This window comes from Aotus nancymaae, unplaced genomic scaffold (assembly GCF_030222135.1).
Source record: "Aotus nancymaae isolate 86718 unplaced genomic scaffold, 86718_ANA_hifiasm-v0.15.2.pri h1tg000007l, whole genome shotgun sequence".
In the NCBI taxonomy this organism is placed as follows: domain Eukaryota; kingdom Metazoa; phylum Chordata; class Mammalia; order Primates; family Aotidae; genus Aotus; species Aotus nancymaae.
The window spans coordinates 47,164,350-47,181,031 of NW_026988418.1; the positions used below are offsets into that span (position 1 = coordinate 47,164,350).

General features: G+C 38.4%; 2 protein-coding genes across 9 annotated transcripts in view; one reads left to right on the forward strand and one right to left on the reverse strand.

Moving 5' to 3' along the window:
* DNASE2B (deoxyribonuclease 2 beta) overlaps positions 1–16,682 on the forward strand; it is an 86,329-nt gene that overhangs the window by 50,992 nt on the left and 18,655 nt on the right. The gene's annotated exons all lie outside the window — the stretch shown is intronic.
* The window catches only part of LOC105710282 (uricase), a 119,503-nt gene that overhangs the window by 15,638 nt on the left and 87,183 nt on the right, over positions 1–16,682 (reverse strand). For 5 of the 6 annotated variants that reach the window (XM_064372568.1, XM_064372567.1, XM_012442522.3 and 2 more), the window contains 3 exons: positions 4,500–4,718; positions 2,182–2,298; positions 2,004–2,082 (listed from right to left, as the gene is read on the reverse strand). In XM_064372568.1, coding sequence (XP_064228638.1) covers positions 2,004–2,082; positions 2,182–2,298; positions 4,500–4,718 — 415 coding nt within the window. Of the gene's footprint in view, positions 1–2,003; positions 2,083–2,181; positions 2,299–4,499; positions 4,719–5,425; positions 5,578–16,682 lie in introns of those variants that run through there. The other variant, XM_012442527.3, reaches the window with a different exon arrangement.

The following is a 16,682-nucleotide window of genomic DNA, read 5'->3' on the forward strand; positions in this document are numbered from 1 at the left end:
TTCCCTAATTTCCTTTTGCTTTTCTAATGTGGTTATTTAAAAAAAATAAAATTACATATATGGCTTGCATTGTATTTCAGTTGGACAGCACTGATTTTGAGTTTCTAATTTTATGAGGGATGTTAATGAGCTTGGGTAGGATAACACTGAGTCAGGAAACTTTTCTTTCTCTCTCCTCCAAAGCCACATATCAAAGACAAGAGGGAAGGAAGAAAGGAATGAAGGAAGAAGGGAGGGAGAAAGAGAAGGGAGAGGGAAAGAAAGAAGGAACCAGAGAGACAGAAAGGAAGGAAAGAAAGAAGTTAGTTCCAATTTAACTTAACAAATAGCTCAGAAAGCTAATATAGCACATGACTACACACCTGGACGATAAAGATCATCTTTTCAATCAAAAACAACAACTATTCAGTCTCTTTTATATAACATTAATTTTATAACTGTTAATCAAACATTGAGAAGGCCCTAGCTATGTCTAGACTTTAATTCAGATAGTGGAAAATTTAAAAATAGCTAATACACTAGAACTTTCTAAGGAGGGCTTTAGCCAAAAGAACTCAGAATGAGAAGGGGCATTATACTTTATGAACTTTATAATGTCTGATATTTACTGGATGCCACTTCAAATTCTTACTAAAGAGAGCTAGAAAAGGAAGGCAGGGAAGGGGAGGGCAGGGAGGGGAAGGAAAGAGGAGATAAAATAACAGCAAAGAAAAAAAAGGGAAGAGGAAAGGAGAAGAGGGAAGGAAAACAGGAGAAGTTAAGAGTCCATGGTTACATTTTATAACAACCATTAAAGTTTATTTTCTACTGGGATAAAGACATAATTGCCAGCTTTGGCTCCATGGTTCTTAGAGGTCCTCTAGCCTAACTTTTAGCCAATTATTGAACTCTGCTCTGACAAGCTCAACAAATCTCTGGAATACAAGCTGTGGAAATTTTAATATCTGCTAAGTTCAGTTATCAGTACTCATAACACCTATATTACAATTATGTTTCAGAATTATTTTTGAATTTTTTTTTTTTTTTTCTGAGACGGCGTCTTGCCCTATCACCCAGGCTGGAGTGCAATGGTGTGATCCTGGCTCACTGCAACCTCCGCCTCCCAGGTTCAAGCAATTCTCTTGCCTCAGCCTGTGGAGTAGCTGGGATTACAGGCACATGGCAGCACACCCAGCTAATTTTTTGTATCTTTAGTAGAGATGGGGTTTTACCATGCTGGCCAGGCTGGTCTTGAACTCCTGACTTCTTGATCCTTCCACCTCGGCTTCCCAAAATGCTGAGATTACGGGCGTGAGCCACCGAGCCTGGTCTAATTTTGAAATTTCTTAGCAAATAGGATTATATAACTACCATTGCTATCTTAAATTAGATGCATTTTATAGAAATTATAATATTAGTGGTTTTATTACACAAATAAAATTTCAGAAAAACTTGACTATTTAGTAAATATTTCCTATAAAGGTTACTACAATTGTGACATGGTATGGTACAAAAAATAGTGGTCAGAAAATTCAGAGATTTGGGATCTTTTCAGCCTGGTCCTTTTTTTTTTTTTTGAGATGGAGTCTCGCTTTTGTTGCCCATGCTGGAGTGCAATGGGGCAACCTCCCAAGTAGCTGGGATTACAGGCGCCCACCACCACGCCCAGCTAATTTTTTGTATTTTTAGTAGAGATGGTGTTTCACTATGTTGGTCAGGCTAGTCTTGAACTCCTAACCTCAGGCGATCCACCCGCCTCAGCCTCCCAAAGTGCTGGGATTATAGGTGTGAGCCACAGCGCCCAGCCTTCATTTTTATACTTTAAGACAAAAAGTAGATAATTCTTTAATGTAATTCAAGTCACAATATTCATTCCTATCTCAGATTTAAAAGCCTTAAACATTCTCTGCAGTTTTCCTCCAAGTTAGTGAACAGCGTTGTTTAGAAGAAAGGAAGAAAAAAGAAAACAAAAACCCCCTGAAGTTGCTACTATAGAATCAAAGCATGAAAAAATAGTTTCTTACCACTTCTCAGCTGTTCAACCTCACAGAAGTGTGTTCCAGTGGGAGTGTGAATAAATGCATGGACATGCTTAACTCCATTCTGAAAATTACGGAAACAAATTATTTCTAGGAAAAATTCAGTACTTGCCATAAAGCCAATTTCATTAATTAAACTGAGAGCACAAATAAGCGAGTTAACCTTTTCAAGCCGCTTCCAAGGAATTTCTTCCACATAGACTTGAGTTCGGATGACATGGTTAAAAGAAGAAAGAAAATGCTGACAAATATTCACAGCAAAGGCTTCTATGCTTTTGATCTGTAAAAAGAAACAAAATGCTTCAAACCAGAAATAACTGTCTCATTTAAAAATAATTTATAAATACTGTTAAATGAAATTATGGGAGGTCATTGCTTTGGACTAAGCTCCTGCATTAGGCCCCAGCAGACCAGACCAAAAAGGAGTCGCTTGGGCTAAATGCCATATAATCAAACTGAAGCTTTAAGGAAGTAGACAGATACCAAAACAGACCAGTTTTTCCTGAAAACAGGAGATTCCAGTCTACCTGAGTCAGTCTAGTAAGGAAGTCCCCTCTGCTTTAACTCTTACCAAAAAAGTAACCTGAACCCTGATGTTAACCAATCAGGTTTTTTTGTTTTTTGAGTTTTTTTCCCCCATTGTTCTGTTTCTGGTCCCCACCTTACAAAACCCAATGTTCTGTCCTTGCCTAATTGGAGCTCCTATTCTTTTTCGTGGAATGGAAGCTGCCCCAATAGTAAATAAAAACCAATTCAATCTATAACTAAATTTATTATAATTTTGTCTTTTGATATTACTCATGACATTGTCTTTCCTGATGAATTGCTTTTTAGAATGAGACAAGCACAGAATAGAAAGAGTCTGTCTCAAGAGGTAAAGGTGTTTATCTTTAAAAAACTATAGTAACATTTTTACTAAAGCTCACAAATGAAGTTAATAATCACCATCACCAGGTGAGACTCCTGTTTTTAAAAGAAACCCGTCTTGCAGGACAGGATGTGTCAGTGGATGAGCAAAAAGTAACTTAACATTCAGATTCTTTTCAGTGAGCTCAGTCATCACTTGTACCAACCACAGCGCACCATAGCACTCTGAACTCTATGAGATTTGCAAATGGGCTTCTGAGTTTCCCAAGGAAAATTGTTAATGAAGAGCCACCTCACCTTTCTTGCCTTGCATACAGGCCTTCTATTGATCCCAGCTGTCCACCCACATAATACAGCTTCCATATTAATCCCCAGGCAATATTTATGGTCTTAGGACAGTCTGCAAATTGTTAATGGCTTTGCCTATAATTAAACTTATTTGTACAGCCTTCCCCAGTATAGTTCTGTTTTATACTTGTTGGCCCAGAATAATTATGAATAACATCCTATTTTGAGTGCAAGTGTCCTGGTTTGGATAAGAAGTTATATGATCACTCTACCATAATGGATGATTTTCAGTGGGTTTTAACATTCAAGTCCATTCTTCACTTTTCTGCAAACTCCTAACAGTACAGGAAATATAAGAATCTATTGTACCTGGCCCTTGTCCATATCACAGTACAGGTCTACTTTCAAATGATTTTTTTAAAGAGTGCAATTCCTTTTTCCATAGCCCTGTCTATGTTTGCTGGGTCATTCTGATTAGCAAGAGAAAAGTTCAGGGTGGAAATAGGACTTGCAGAAATTATATTGCAATGTTTGTTCATTTAATGAATCATGGGTATGGATGTCATGAAAAAACACGAGAAAAGAAGCTTTCCAGTCTAAATTTCTTGTCTTTTTAGACTTCTTGTCAAGTAAAAAAACAAAAAAAGTCACCTTGAATTGCCCAGAAATCTGGGTGGCCTCACACAGCTTCACTCACACTTGAAGAAACCAGATGTGGACATGCTAAAATATCAGTTCTATCAGATCTAAATCTCACTTGAAAAGTCCATTTAACCACTATATATCAATAGTAAATGGTAATAGAGTTGAGAAAGTTAGAATGGCATTAAAATTTGGAAAACAGATTTTAATAATAAAAATAAATGTATCTTATACTCAAGATTTCCATCTGTATTAATAAGTGAAATGATTTTTTTTCTATAAATGTACACCATTCCAAAAAAATAAAAAATAAATGGTAAGACTCAGAAATTCATGACAAAAATGTGTAAAATTGTATTCTAAAATTCTTTCAGGACCTTGATTTTCCTTTGATTCTAATTAGAGATAACATGTATTTTGTCCAATAAGATTCTCTGCCTAAAATATTGTAGTGAGATGAGAGCCAAGGCAAGAAAGATGGGAGGTTTGTTGTTTTCTTTTTTTTCCAGCAGTTTTCTTCAATCTTGAGACCTTTAGGATAGAAAAAAACATTTCAAAAAATGACTTAAATGTAAAAATAGGTTAAAATGCAAAGGGAACTTGAAATAAGCAAGTAACGCCTCATGCTGTTTTATAGCAAATTCTACATCAAGACAGGCAGCATCTAAGAAGAATGACACATACTCCTTTAAACTTTGCCAAGGCATGAACTGTGTTCTTGATGGTGTCTGTAGGGATGATATCTGAATTGTCTCCACGCAGGTAATCTTTTTTGGAACTCAGAGTAAGTTGCACTGAAGTTGCCACCTCTTTAATGCTGTGATATTTTCCATCTCGCTGAATATGGAGGACTTTTACCATATCCTTCCCATAGCCAGTTCGGACAAACTCCACCTCATCGTTCTGCAATGGAAACACAGGCATCTTATTGAAGAAGGCTACATGAAAGCCAAAAGTTAGGTGCAATTTATTTAAGCCTTAATTTGATTAGACAATTATAAAAGATGAGATTCAGAGTATATATGGAAGCAATATCTCATTCTACTTTTGAAAAAGAATGGGAACTTGTATAGAAAAGAGAGAATCCCAAGAAGCAAATGAAAATATATTGGATTGTTCTGAAGACTGACAGGCAGAAGGCTTTCTTGATAATAATAATAAATACATTAATAGGACCTCTCGGGTCAAAACTATACTAACTTGCTCTGCTTTATTTAATCCCCACTAACCTAATTCTTGTAACAGCACTGTAAAGTCCTTATAATCTCAGCGTAAAATGGGAACTAATATTCCCATTTTACGGCGGGAGAAAGTGAGTTTCAAAGATATTAAGTGATCTGCCCTAGTTCATATGGCTAGTAAAGCTAGTAAAGGACGGAGCGAGGACTTGCACTCAAGTGTATTGACTCTAAATTGTAGAATGGCCACTACGCAAACTGATTTTCTTCTATAAAATTTCTTGACTGTATTAGTTGGAAATAATTGCATGCCCTTTTTGTAGAGAGTGATATTCCAGAGAAAATGCTTTGTGATCAATAGAAACAATTTGAAAATTGCCTTTTCTACTTGCTGCCGGGAAGAGGAATAATTAGTGACAGGGTCCAGATTACCTTCAGGAGTGCAGAGCCGAGGCTGTCTGGCTGCAAGGAGAGCTATGCTTTTAGTGAAGAGATACTTAATAGAAGCCTGGTGATTGATTCATTACTACTCTTGTCTGAAGCTGGAGCCTTAGCTCATGAACACATTCATCTCCACCGGTATATTCCCCAAGATTTGTCCCTGGGCTTTACTGCTGTTTGAGGAAAGAGGCAGGAGGGAGCAGAAGAACAGAAAAATCTTATTTTATTTAGCACAAAATTGAACATTAAAATGATAACGAAAGAAGGTGACAAAAATAAAAGTGAATAAAAAACAGCATGTAGTGAGAGTCTGGGTAGAGAGACAAAGAAGGAACCTCACCTGCAAATCACACTTAGGATATTCAGATTAACCAAGAGCTGCCTAAACATCTATTTGAATAAAAAATCACCAGACCCTCTGAGGGGAACTTAGGAATACTAGCCAACGTCAGAAAAGTATTGTTCTTAAAGCAGCTGGGGGAGTGGGGGCGTGCTGGAGGCTGCCTCCAATCTTGGACATACAGCTGGGCAGGGCAGGCTGTTGTTGGTCATTTAACATCCCCTAGGGAGTTAAGATGTCTCAATTCAGTTCTTTCTTGTGAGAGCTTAGTTAAGGAAAACTCTTGGAGAGGCCTCTGAAAAGCCTCTGGACCAACATTTGGGGGACTCATCCTGAAGAAAAGGGTCAATAAGAAAACCAAAGGAGCAGACTCAAGGGATCTCAGTAAGAACTGCAAGACTGATAGGGAAAGAGAAACTGTTGTGTGGCAAAACTCTGCCACTTAAGAGCTTTGTGGCTTGCAACAAGTAATTTAATGTTTCTGAGCCTAAGTTTCCCCATTTGTGCAAATGGAGAGAAGCACCTCTACCTTGTAGAGGTGCTGGTGAATGTCAAAGGCCTGGCTTAGTTCCCAGTAGCTAGTGGTACACTGAAATTAACCCCAGCAATAGAGGCGATATCAGGCCTGGCCGTGGAAGCAGCAGCAGCAGAGGTAGCAGAGGGGACCTTGATTAAGGGCACCCATTTTCAGAGTGGAGAGCACTGCGGGCAGTAACAGGAAGACTCTGGTGTATCTTGAGCCACAAGGGACTCTACCTGAAGGAGGAAGGCATCTGGCTGGGTTGGGGCCCTTGGATGGTATAGGCTAGAGTCTGGAATGAAAGGTCTCTGAGATCATCCATCATCCCCTACACATACCAGGACTCAAAACATGTTACTCCTTAGCTTCATCCCTGCCCCTATATATTCAAGCAACAGTAGTTTAGCCTATAAAGGCAGTGGTACCTATGCGGTACATAGAACGATTAAATGATAGCTGCCCTTCATATCCTCATTCCTGTCCAGCTCACCAGCGTCGTATCTGGCCACACGCCATTGCGAACTGCTTTAGCTATGCTGAGCTAATCATGGCTGCCAAGTGTTACATGCTTTCTCTGTCTGTTGGCCTTTGGATTTTCTGTTCCTTCCTTCTAGAACACTTCTTCCTCCTCACTACCCAAGCACCAGCCTCTTCACCTGCCTAGCTTCTTCTAGACAGCCTTCAGGTCTCAGATGCTACTTCTCCCGGGATCCACCCCAGCCCTTCAAGTCTGGAGTAGTTGCCCCTTTTAGTGCTCTCAAAATACTTGTTATTGCCTTATCAGAATATTTATCAAATTACATTGCAACTGCCTCTTTATGTGTCTGATTCATTCAAAAACAGTAAACTATGAAAGCAGGAACAAGTTTGATCTTGGTCACCATGGCAACCTCGGCACTCAGCACAATGCCTGGAACATAAGTAGGTGCTTAATAAATGTGTCATGAATGAATGGATGGTGCCACCACCGCCTCCACTGCTTGTGTGATGACACAGAATAGTTAATGAAAACACACAAAGGATTTCAATGCAGGAAGAGCCACTTAAGCTCAGATCCCAATTTGGAAGTCCTTTTCCTGGGAAAGGAATTTATGTCCTCTGATTACCACAGCCTGGAGATCACAGGCACAGCTGGCCAAAGAACAAAAAGCCAGGAAGGGCAAAATTGAATATAGAGAGAGTCAGTGAGGCAGCACAAAGTGTTCACATTGCTAATAAGACAGCCTTTCAATGAAGCACAGTCATCCCAGACCAGAGATCATGCAAGATATGTGCGGGACAGGTCAGTGCTCCTCAGCAGGACTCTGACTGGGCAAAGGAGAGGTTTGCCCTTGAGCAAAGTTTGAGTAATCACGTTTACTGGCAATGAGTCCATATGAAAGGAACTAATCATCTGAGCCTGGAGCAGGTGGAACAAGTCTGGTGTGGGACACCCAAAAGTGTCCCTGCACCCAAAGAGCAGATAATGGCCTGGACCATAACCAAGGCTAGTCTCTCCCAGTTGTCTAATCAGAGAAATCAGAAGGAGGTGTCAGACCCCCCTTCCCTGCCCCGTGTAGAATGTAGGGAATGGTGCAGAGATCTTATACAGTAAAATACAAAGGGTGCTCTCTTCTGCAGAGTGGGCAGGTGGCTGAAAGGACGGGCTTTGGGCTCTGCAGTCAGGCAGCCCAGGCGGAATCCTTGTTCTGCCACGTATCAGCTCTGAGTGGAGGCAAATTTCTCCATGTATAAAATGGGAATAATAGTAGTGTCCATCTCTAAGGACTGATGTGAGGCTAACATGAGAAAAAAACATAAAGCACTTAGAAAAGTGTTTTACCAATAATCATTACTCGATTAATAAGCACTTATTAGCTATAATTATCACTGATAAATAATCACATCAAATTTTGCATTAAAGGATCTTTCCAGTTATTGATAGAGATGAATAACTAGAGTGCACACCAACCGAGAACTGGAGTGGTCAAATCAAAGGGCTGCCTCTATGATAAGGCCTACCGCCCTCAGGTACATGGCCTTCTTTAAATGTTCATGAGTACTGATACTCACCCCTTTGGTTGGTCTTCCTCAGGCTTGTATGGTTGCTTGAGAAGTTATAAAAGTAAATTAATTTACTCTGAACAAAATATCAGCAGTAATAATTTCCTTTTTTTTTTTGGAGACAGGGTCTTGCTCTGTCACCCAAGCCAGAGTGCAGTAGTGTAGTCACAGCTCACTGCAGCCTCAACCCCCCGGACTTGAGTGATTCTCTCACATCAACCTTCCAAGTAGCTGGAACTACAGGTGCACACCACCACATCTGGCTAACTTTTATAGCTTTTTTTAGAGATAGGGTCTCACTATGTTGCTTAGGCTGGTCTGAAACTCCTGGGCTCAAGCGATCCTCCTACCTTGGCCTCCCAAAGTGCTGGGATTATAGGTGTGAGCCACCATGCCCAGCCAGGAATAAATCTCCACACAAGAAAAATCTCCTTTTCTTAAAATATAAAGGGATTACTTATCTGCAAGTAATGTTGGAGAGAGCTCTCAGGGATTTTAAATGGTTCATATATTTTCACTTCTGCAATAAGATAGTAAGTGTTCTCTTATTTTCAGGCCATAATGAAAGTGATATAGATTGTCATTACAGGTCTCTGGATTCTTACCTTAGAGTCTTTTAGCCTCTAGAAGTCTCAGTGGATGGATTTGGGTTGGAACTGTGTACTCCACGATGTTATAACTAAAAGTTTATTTGTTTAGGGAAGGGGAGAGGTGGATCATTCTGAGAGAGAATTTGTAGAATTTCATTAGATTCCAAAAGGCTTCATGACTTATAAAAGTTTAAGAACCATTGCTTTGTGTAATTGGTGTTCAAGTTGTTAGCATCACTTTGATCAAACTGACTTTGCCACCGTCTGACAAGTAGCCATGAGGCGGCAGGAGGGAAATGACTTGGTCATTTTTAGTGTACAACTGCCTGGATGCAATGGAACAGTACTGTAAAGATTAAGGCTCTAACGGCTGACTGCCTGAGTTTAATTTCTGCCTCTACCACCTGCTAGCTGTATGGCCCTATGCAAGTTACTTAATTTTTTTGTTCCTTCGCCTTTTGATCTGTAAAATAGGGTAATGACAGCAGCTATTTCCTATCATTGTTGGGAGGTTGAAAGTGACTAGCACGTAGTGTCAGTAACTCTTAGCTATTATTATTATCTGACCTGCCAATTTGACAAAAAAAGGATTTTTCATATTCGTTTCCATAAGTAAGTGGCAGGGAGACATCCTTGTTTATCTCTTTTTTTTTTTTTTTTTCATTTTTAGAAACAGGATCCCACTATCTTGCCCAGGCTGGAGCATAGTGACTATTCATAGGTATGATCCCACTACTAATCGGCACAGGAGTTTCATCTCTTTTTGATAAAGAAGACTAAGGATCCCATACAGGTGCATACTGTTTTGTGCTATAGATGTACAATTAATAAAACAAATCCCTGTCAACACTAATCATATTTTAAAAGAATCCTAGCTGCTTATGCACATTGAAGGCAAATCTTTACATAAATCTAATATTCTTCTCCACCCACATGCCATACCTTTTAGCTCTGCGCATATTTATGCATCTTCCTTTTAATAATAATACTCACATATTTGTACTTACATGTACCAGGTACTAAATGAATTTCTCCATTTTCTAGTTAAGCACTGAGGCAGAAAGAAGTACATTTCTCTGGCCACACTATCAGGATTTGACTTCAAGTCTCTGTGATTTTAACCACCAACCAACACACTTAGAATGCCCTCTCTCCAAAGGGCGTAGCTTATCCCACATTGGACCTCCTCCATAAAGTATTCCCGATGCCCCCAAGAGGAAATAACACCTCTTGCCTTTGAACTCCCAGTGCACTTTAGGTGAAGTTACTAGCTGCTGAGATCACTATTCTCATGTGTGTACATGTCTTAGTATTCCCAATATCAGTGTCTTGAAGGCAAGATCAAGTCATCTTTATATTTCCCCATAGCACCTGACAATGCTTTGAAAATTGTCATAAATTATTTGTCCAAGAAACAAGCTTCCTCATTTTGTAGATTAGTTCAGAAAATTTAGGTCATTTTTATTTTGGCAGGAAAAACATTGTTTTCAGCTCTAAGTCACTCATCAATGGAGCTTCAGGTTCATATTTTCAAGTTACAGGATGAGGTGGAGTGGTATAGGGAGATTCAGCCTATATCAGCACATATTTTCCTACAAGAACTCTTATAGAGAAAATATATAAGGTTGATTTGTGTGGCTCATGAGCTCAAAATCATTCTCAGAAAATAAAAATCCTTGTGAAACCACCCATGGGCCTCTATATTATTAAATATCAGCAGATTATTACTTAAACCTTTGGCACATACTCTTTTTTTTTTTTCACAGAACTGCCTCACTTTAGAGGCTTCTTTTAGCTATAGTCTTATATTTTTGATTCTAGCATGCCATACTTCAACATCAAATTCTGCTGGCAAAGGCATATATTTAAGGTAATTGTTGTGTTTAATTTTAGCTTTTCCAATACTTAAATACAAATTTTTATTTGGTATATGTGTCTGTTTACCAAATGTGTGTTTATATATGTAGTTTTAATTAGAGAAAAATGACTGGAAAAATATTAGGAAAGAAAAGGGGAAACTTATAAATTTAAATTTTAAAATGACTAGAATTTTCTCTCAAGTTTTAGAAGAGCTTCTATAAGCATCATCTCTCTCCTCCATAATAGAGAGAAATACAAAAATCTAGTTGTATAGGACCCATCACATATAGATAAATATCAATTCAGTTGCAGTGTGCCATAAAAGAAGGAAAAATGATCCATGGTGACAGCCTCTTTTGTCTTCAGAATGTGGTAGAGAAGTTGCTCCAATTATTTTCCCAGCTTTCTCCTTTGCCTGCTATTTTTTGGGAATTCATGAACAAAAAGACTTCAGAGAAAATGCTCAAGTAACGTGAGAAAAATGAGCGCTCATATGGACAATCTTAATATCACTTTGGTAGATCTTAACAATATACAATAATAAGAACAATGATAGTGAATAATCTTAGCGATAGCTGATATCTTTTTGGTTGCCTAGGACCTACTAAATATTAATGGGAAAATATTGATATCCAGTAGAGAATGGCATGTTACTTTAACCTGTAGAGTGGCTTATTATTGCTATCACGGGGGAAGCTATGTGTTATGTTCAAAGAATGACTGTAAAGGGATTTGTCAAACAGATGTTTTCAGAACAGTGTAACAACTCATCTACATAATTATGGCAGAAACATAATGAAGACTCCATTTACAGGAGTCTTCTTTTCACTCTTTCATCTATTACCAAGAAAGAGAAACTCATCGCTAAATGCAGGGAGAAATACTAATTTTCTTGCCAGCCTTTCATAGCACCAAAAGCCTTAAGGCAAGGAATCTGGAACAAGGCCCACAGGAGCTTCTAGGATTAGAGGCAGAAGATGCCACAATAAAGAATTGATGGAGACCACCAAAAAGGCAGCTGAAAGAACATTTCACTGAAATTCATACATTGAAAGATGTCTGTTTCCTAATAATGTCTTGAAAGTAAAAGAAATAGCAGCAACTGTTTATTAAGAGTTTGATATGTCAGAAATCAGCATATATTATTTCTTCTACTTCTTTACAAGCCCTGTAAAATAGGTCTTTTTATCCAACTTTGACCAAAAAAGACACTAGGGTTAGGTAATATCCCAAGGTCACATAGTTATCAGGTGACAGAGACAGGATGAGAGCTCAGCCCACGTCCCTCCAGATGACATGCTCTTTCCCACTACATCATACTCACTACACCCACTTTAACGGCTGGCCCCTTCATTCATTAGGGAAAGAAAGGAAGCATTTATTCTGATTCCAACAAAGCAGGGAATTGGCTATGCTGCTGGAGAAACTTGCATTTATATACCACTTTATCATTTTTAAAATTTCCAATCTCTGGGATCCATATTATCTTGTCTATTCTTCACAAATCCTGTGATTTGGTAGAGAGAATCTATTTGAAAATAAACCAGCCCAGAGAGGCCGGGCATGGTGTAATCCCAGTCTGATGCCTGTAATCACAGCTACTCGGGAGTCTCAGGCAGGAGAATCGCTTGAACCAGGAGGCAGAGGTTGCAGTGAGCTGAGATTGCGCCATTGCACTCCAGCCTGGCCAACAGAGCAAGACTCCATCTCCAAAAAAAAAAAAAAAAAAAAACCCAAAAGAACAAAAACACTAGCCCAGAGATGTTAAGTAAGCTACCCAAAGTCATACAGATGTACAGATGACAGGCAGACTGATACAGTAGAAAATGTCCTGCTGAGATGGAAAAGACACTATGCTAGACAAAACTTACCACACACTGAAAGCTACCCCAGCTCAAACCAGCCCTTTTTCTAGCACTTCAGTCACTTTTATTGTTTTAATTACAGAGGATTCTGAACTCACATTAATTCTGTGTTTATGGTGAGAAGTTTTAAGCTGGAAACAGTAGGAAAATCTTAGGGTGGTTGCCCCTGAGGGCAAGATGGAAGTTTGGCTTCATGCCTTCAACAACATGGCACTCATTGGAGTGGAACACAAACTTTTATCTGATAAAGAGCATTGAAAACACAAATAACGTGGGCTTGGGGTCATTTGAAACCTCACCAAAGGACTGATTCCAGTCTACTGCAAGGAAAAGAAAGTTACTTTGTCATGGAAGAAAAGGAAACAAGGTGAGAAGGCACCAGCATTTATGAGACTCAGTTATGACAGGGGCTGTGCACATAGTGTCTCACTGAATCCTGAGAGCACTCTATGAAGGTAGAAATCACATGCCCCACCTTTAGAAAAGGAAGCTGAAGTTGCAGTGAGCCGAGATCATGCCACTGCACTCCAGCCTAGGCGACAGAGACAGACTCCACGTCAAAAAAAAAAAAAAAAAAAAAGAAAGAAAAAGAAAAGGAAGCTGAAGCTCAGTATGGTTGATGTTGATCATTTGATGGAAAACCACATGGCAAGTGAGAGGCAGAGCCAGCTGTGGACCCCAGGTCTGGCTGATTCTTCTTACTGTGCTTAGCTGCCTCTCTGACTTATAAACATCATGATAAAATTCTTTCTGATGGGATTTTTACCTACTGCATACCCACTTTTACATATTTTCTGATTAAATTCATTCTGACTTCCATATAACCCCAAAATAGATGTCTCTGAAAACTGTTTCTTGTTTTTTTCCTCTGACTCAATCACAGCAGGATCTGAAAACTTTTTCATTCAATCTATATATTCACTTGTATTTATTTAGCTCCTTCTAGGTGACAAGCACTGTGGTATGTGCTGGAGATGCAACAGTATAAACAAGGCAGGCACTGTTCTGGCTTCATAGAGTAGAACAAACTTCTGTAAATAATCAAGAAGTTAATTTGTATGCTTTTTAGGCTGTGGGGTCTCTGTTGCAACTGAACCCTGCCACTGTAGCATAAAAGCATCTGTAAGTAATACATAAATGAATGGGTGTGGATGTATTCCAATAAAACTTTACAAAAATAGGCAGATTTGGCCCACAGGAGTTTTCCAACCCTTTCTCTTTAGAGGAGGACTCAGAAAGATAAGCAAGTAGTTAGTAACACATCATGTAATTACTCTACTTGAGAAAATACAGTGAGCTCTGCGAATATATTGCAGGGACACCTAAGCCAGATTGGGAGAGATCAAGGATGGCTTCCAGGAAGAATTGGCATCCTCAAAGCAACCTAATGGATGAGTAGGAATTAACCAAAAATAATTTTCTGGTCCTCTTCCACTTATTGTATTTATGTTTTCCTTTAACCACATTTCTCAATAAAGATTCTTTAGTCTATAAATACTTGAGTCATTTGCTTGTCTTACTCTTTTTCATCCAAATAATTCAAGTCCTTTCCCCATCCTCCCACAACAAGTATATTAACTTTTTCCTTCAGTATGTCAATTTCTAGATTTTACTCAATCCATCAACAGTTCTGTAAAAATCTAAGCAAAAATAAGCTGAACTTTAACATTTAAATTTTATGGTATGTAAATAATACTTCAAAAAGCTACTGGAAATAAATAAATAAAGCTAGCATCCTGACTCCCAGGAGTCCTCAGAGAATGACTGAACTTTGATGAACCAGTAGAGAACAGGTTCTTGAGAAACACAACTTTATGTCAATCCCCCAAAATACTAACAGAATGTGAACTCATAGCCAAAAATCTAAAGTACACACAATAGCAAGGTATTATGAGAAAGAGCTTCAGAAATAACAAATAGAAAAGCCTGATCTGCAAAGACTTCAGACATTTGAATAAGATATAAAAATATATTTAATATTTTTACAGAAATAGAAGATTGGGTGTATGAACAAAAAACAAAACCATAAGAAAGACAAAGTAAATTTGAAAAAATAAACAATAGAACTTGTAAAAATGCATTAATAAGTGAATTAAGAAACATATTAAACATAACTCAAAAAGAAGTAAAATATATATAAGTATAATTTGTCAATGTACAAATAAAAAATAAAGATTTAAAAAAATATTTTTAAAAGAATTAGTTATTTGGAAGAGATAGATTAGGTAACAGATTAATGCTGCCAAAGAGAATTAGAGAACTGGAAGACAGTCCAAATAAATAATCATAAAAATTAATGCAGACATACAAGGAGCTAGAATATATGAACAAGACATAAAATGTTCTCAAAATACATAATAAAGAGAACATGGAAGAGGCACTATTTGACGAGCTCAAGATTGAGATTTTCCAGAATAAATGGGTGACTACAAAACTTCAATCATGAAATTAAAAGCCATTACCTAGCTAAGAATTCTTATTTGTACACTATATAGTACTTGACCAAGTTACAACGAGGGTATTTTCCACTGTTTTTACAGGCAATCAGATTATGAAGGAACTATGGTATTTACATAATATTACACTGCTTTGGCTTCAAAAGCAGATAATATTATGAAAAACATTCTGTACAGTTTGCATTTTCTTCATCGACCAAATTCATAGGTTTCTTTCCAAATTACTTTGCTGTTTTTAGTAAAAACTGAAACACACTGGACTATGGGGTTTAGGTAATGTTGAAACCCCTGAAGATCTTCAAAGTCTGGTACAGTGTTAGACACAGTAGTAATTGTATAAGAAAGCTTGATGACTGACAATCAGCATGATCAGGTTAGCAACAATGGGAGATAAGGAAGTTTATTGAAAGTGACATCTGAAAGAAACCAACTTAACAGTGTCTTTCCAGACCTTGAAATAAAACTGGATTTAGCAAATATCATTCTAATACAGATGTCCCTCAACCACCTTACAGGGAAAGCTCAGGTTGTAATAAGAATCATCTTAGCTAACATTTATGAATCATTTACTATTACCAGGCACTGTGCTAAGTGTGTAATAAGGAGAAGAAAATAGGAATAATTTTAAATCCTATTCAACAAACTGTCTTTAGCCCTACATGACTGAAAACAAGTTGCTTACATTCTCTAAATACATCAGTGAATCCTATTCCTGGTATGTATCTGTTATTAGCTATAATACCAAAAAGTCTCACAAGATAAATAAATAAGTAAATAAATAAAATTAATTTGGCCAGGTGCAGTGACTCACATCTGTAATCCCAGCACTTTGGGAAGCTGAGGCAGGCAGATTATCTGAGGTCAGGAGTTTGAGACCAGTCTGGTCAATATGGCAAAACCCCATCTCTACTACAAACACAAAAATTAGCCTGGCATGGTGGTGGAAACCTGTAATCCCAGCTACTTGGGAATTGCTTGAACATGGGAGGCAGAGGTTGCAATGAGCTGAGATCATACCACTGCATTCCAGCCTAGGTGACAGAGTGAGACTCCATCTCCTATTTTTACTTTAACAGAGAAGAGTAAATATCTCTCTCTCTCTGTACACACACACACACACACACACACACACACACACATTTTTTGAGACATTCTTGCTCTGTCACCCAGACTGAAGTGCAGTGGCAGCATCATGGCTCACTGCAGCTCAACTTCCTGAGCTCAAGCAATCCTCCCACCTGAGCCTCCTGAGTAGCTGGGACTACAAGTGTGCGCCACCATGCCCGGCTAATTTCCTTTTAATTGTATGTAGAGAGACAAGGTCCTGCTCTGTTGCCCAGGCTGGTCATGAACTCCTGGGCTCAAGCAATCCTCCTGCCTTGGCATGCCAAAGTGTTGGGATTACAGGCATAAGCCACTACATCCAGCCAGTAATTTTTAAAAAATTGACAAAACTGTTGGGGTTGTTGAAATCCTTTTTTTTCTGAACACAAGAAGAAAATATATAAAACAAAATGAGGCCAGGTGTCGTCGCTCATGTCTGTAATCCCAGCACTTTGGGAGGCCAAGATGGA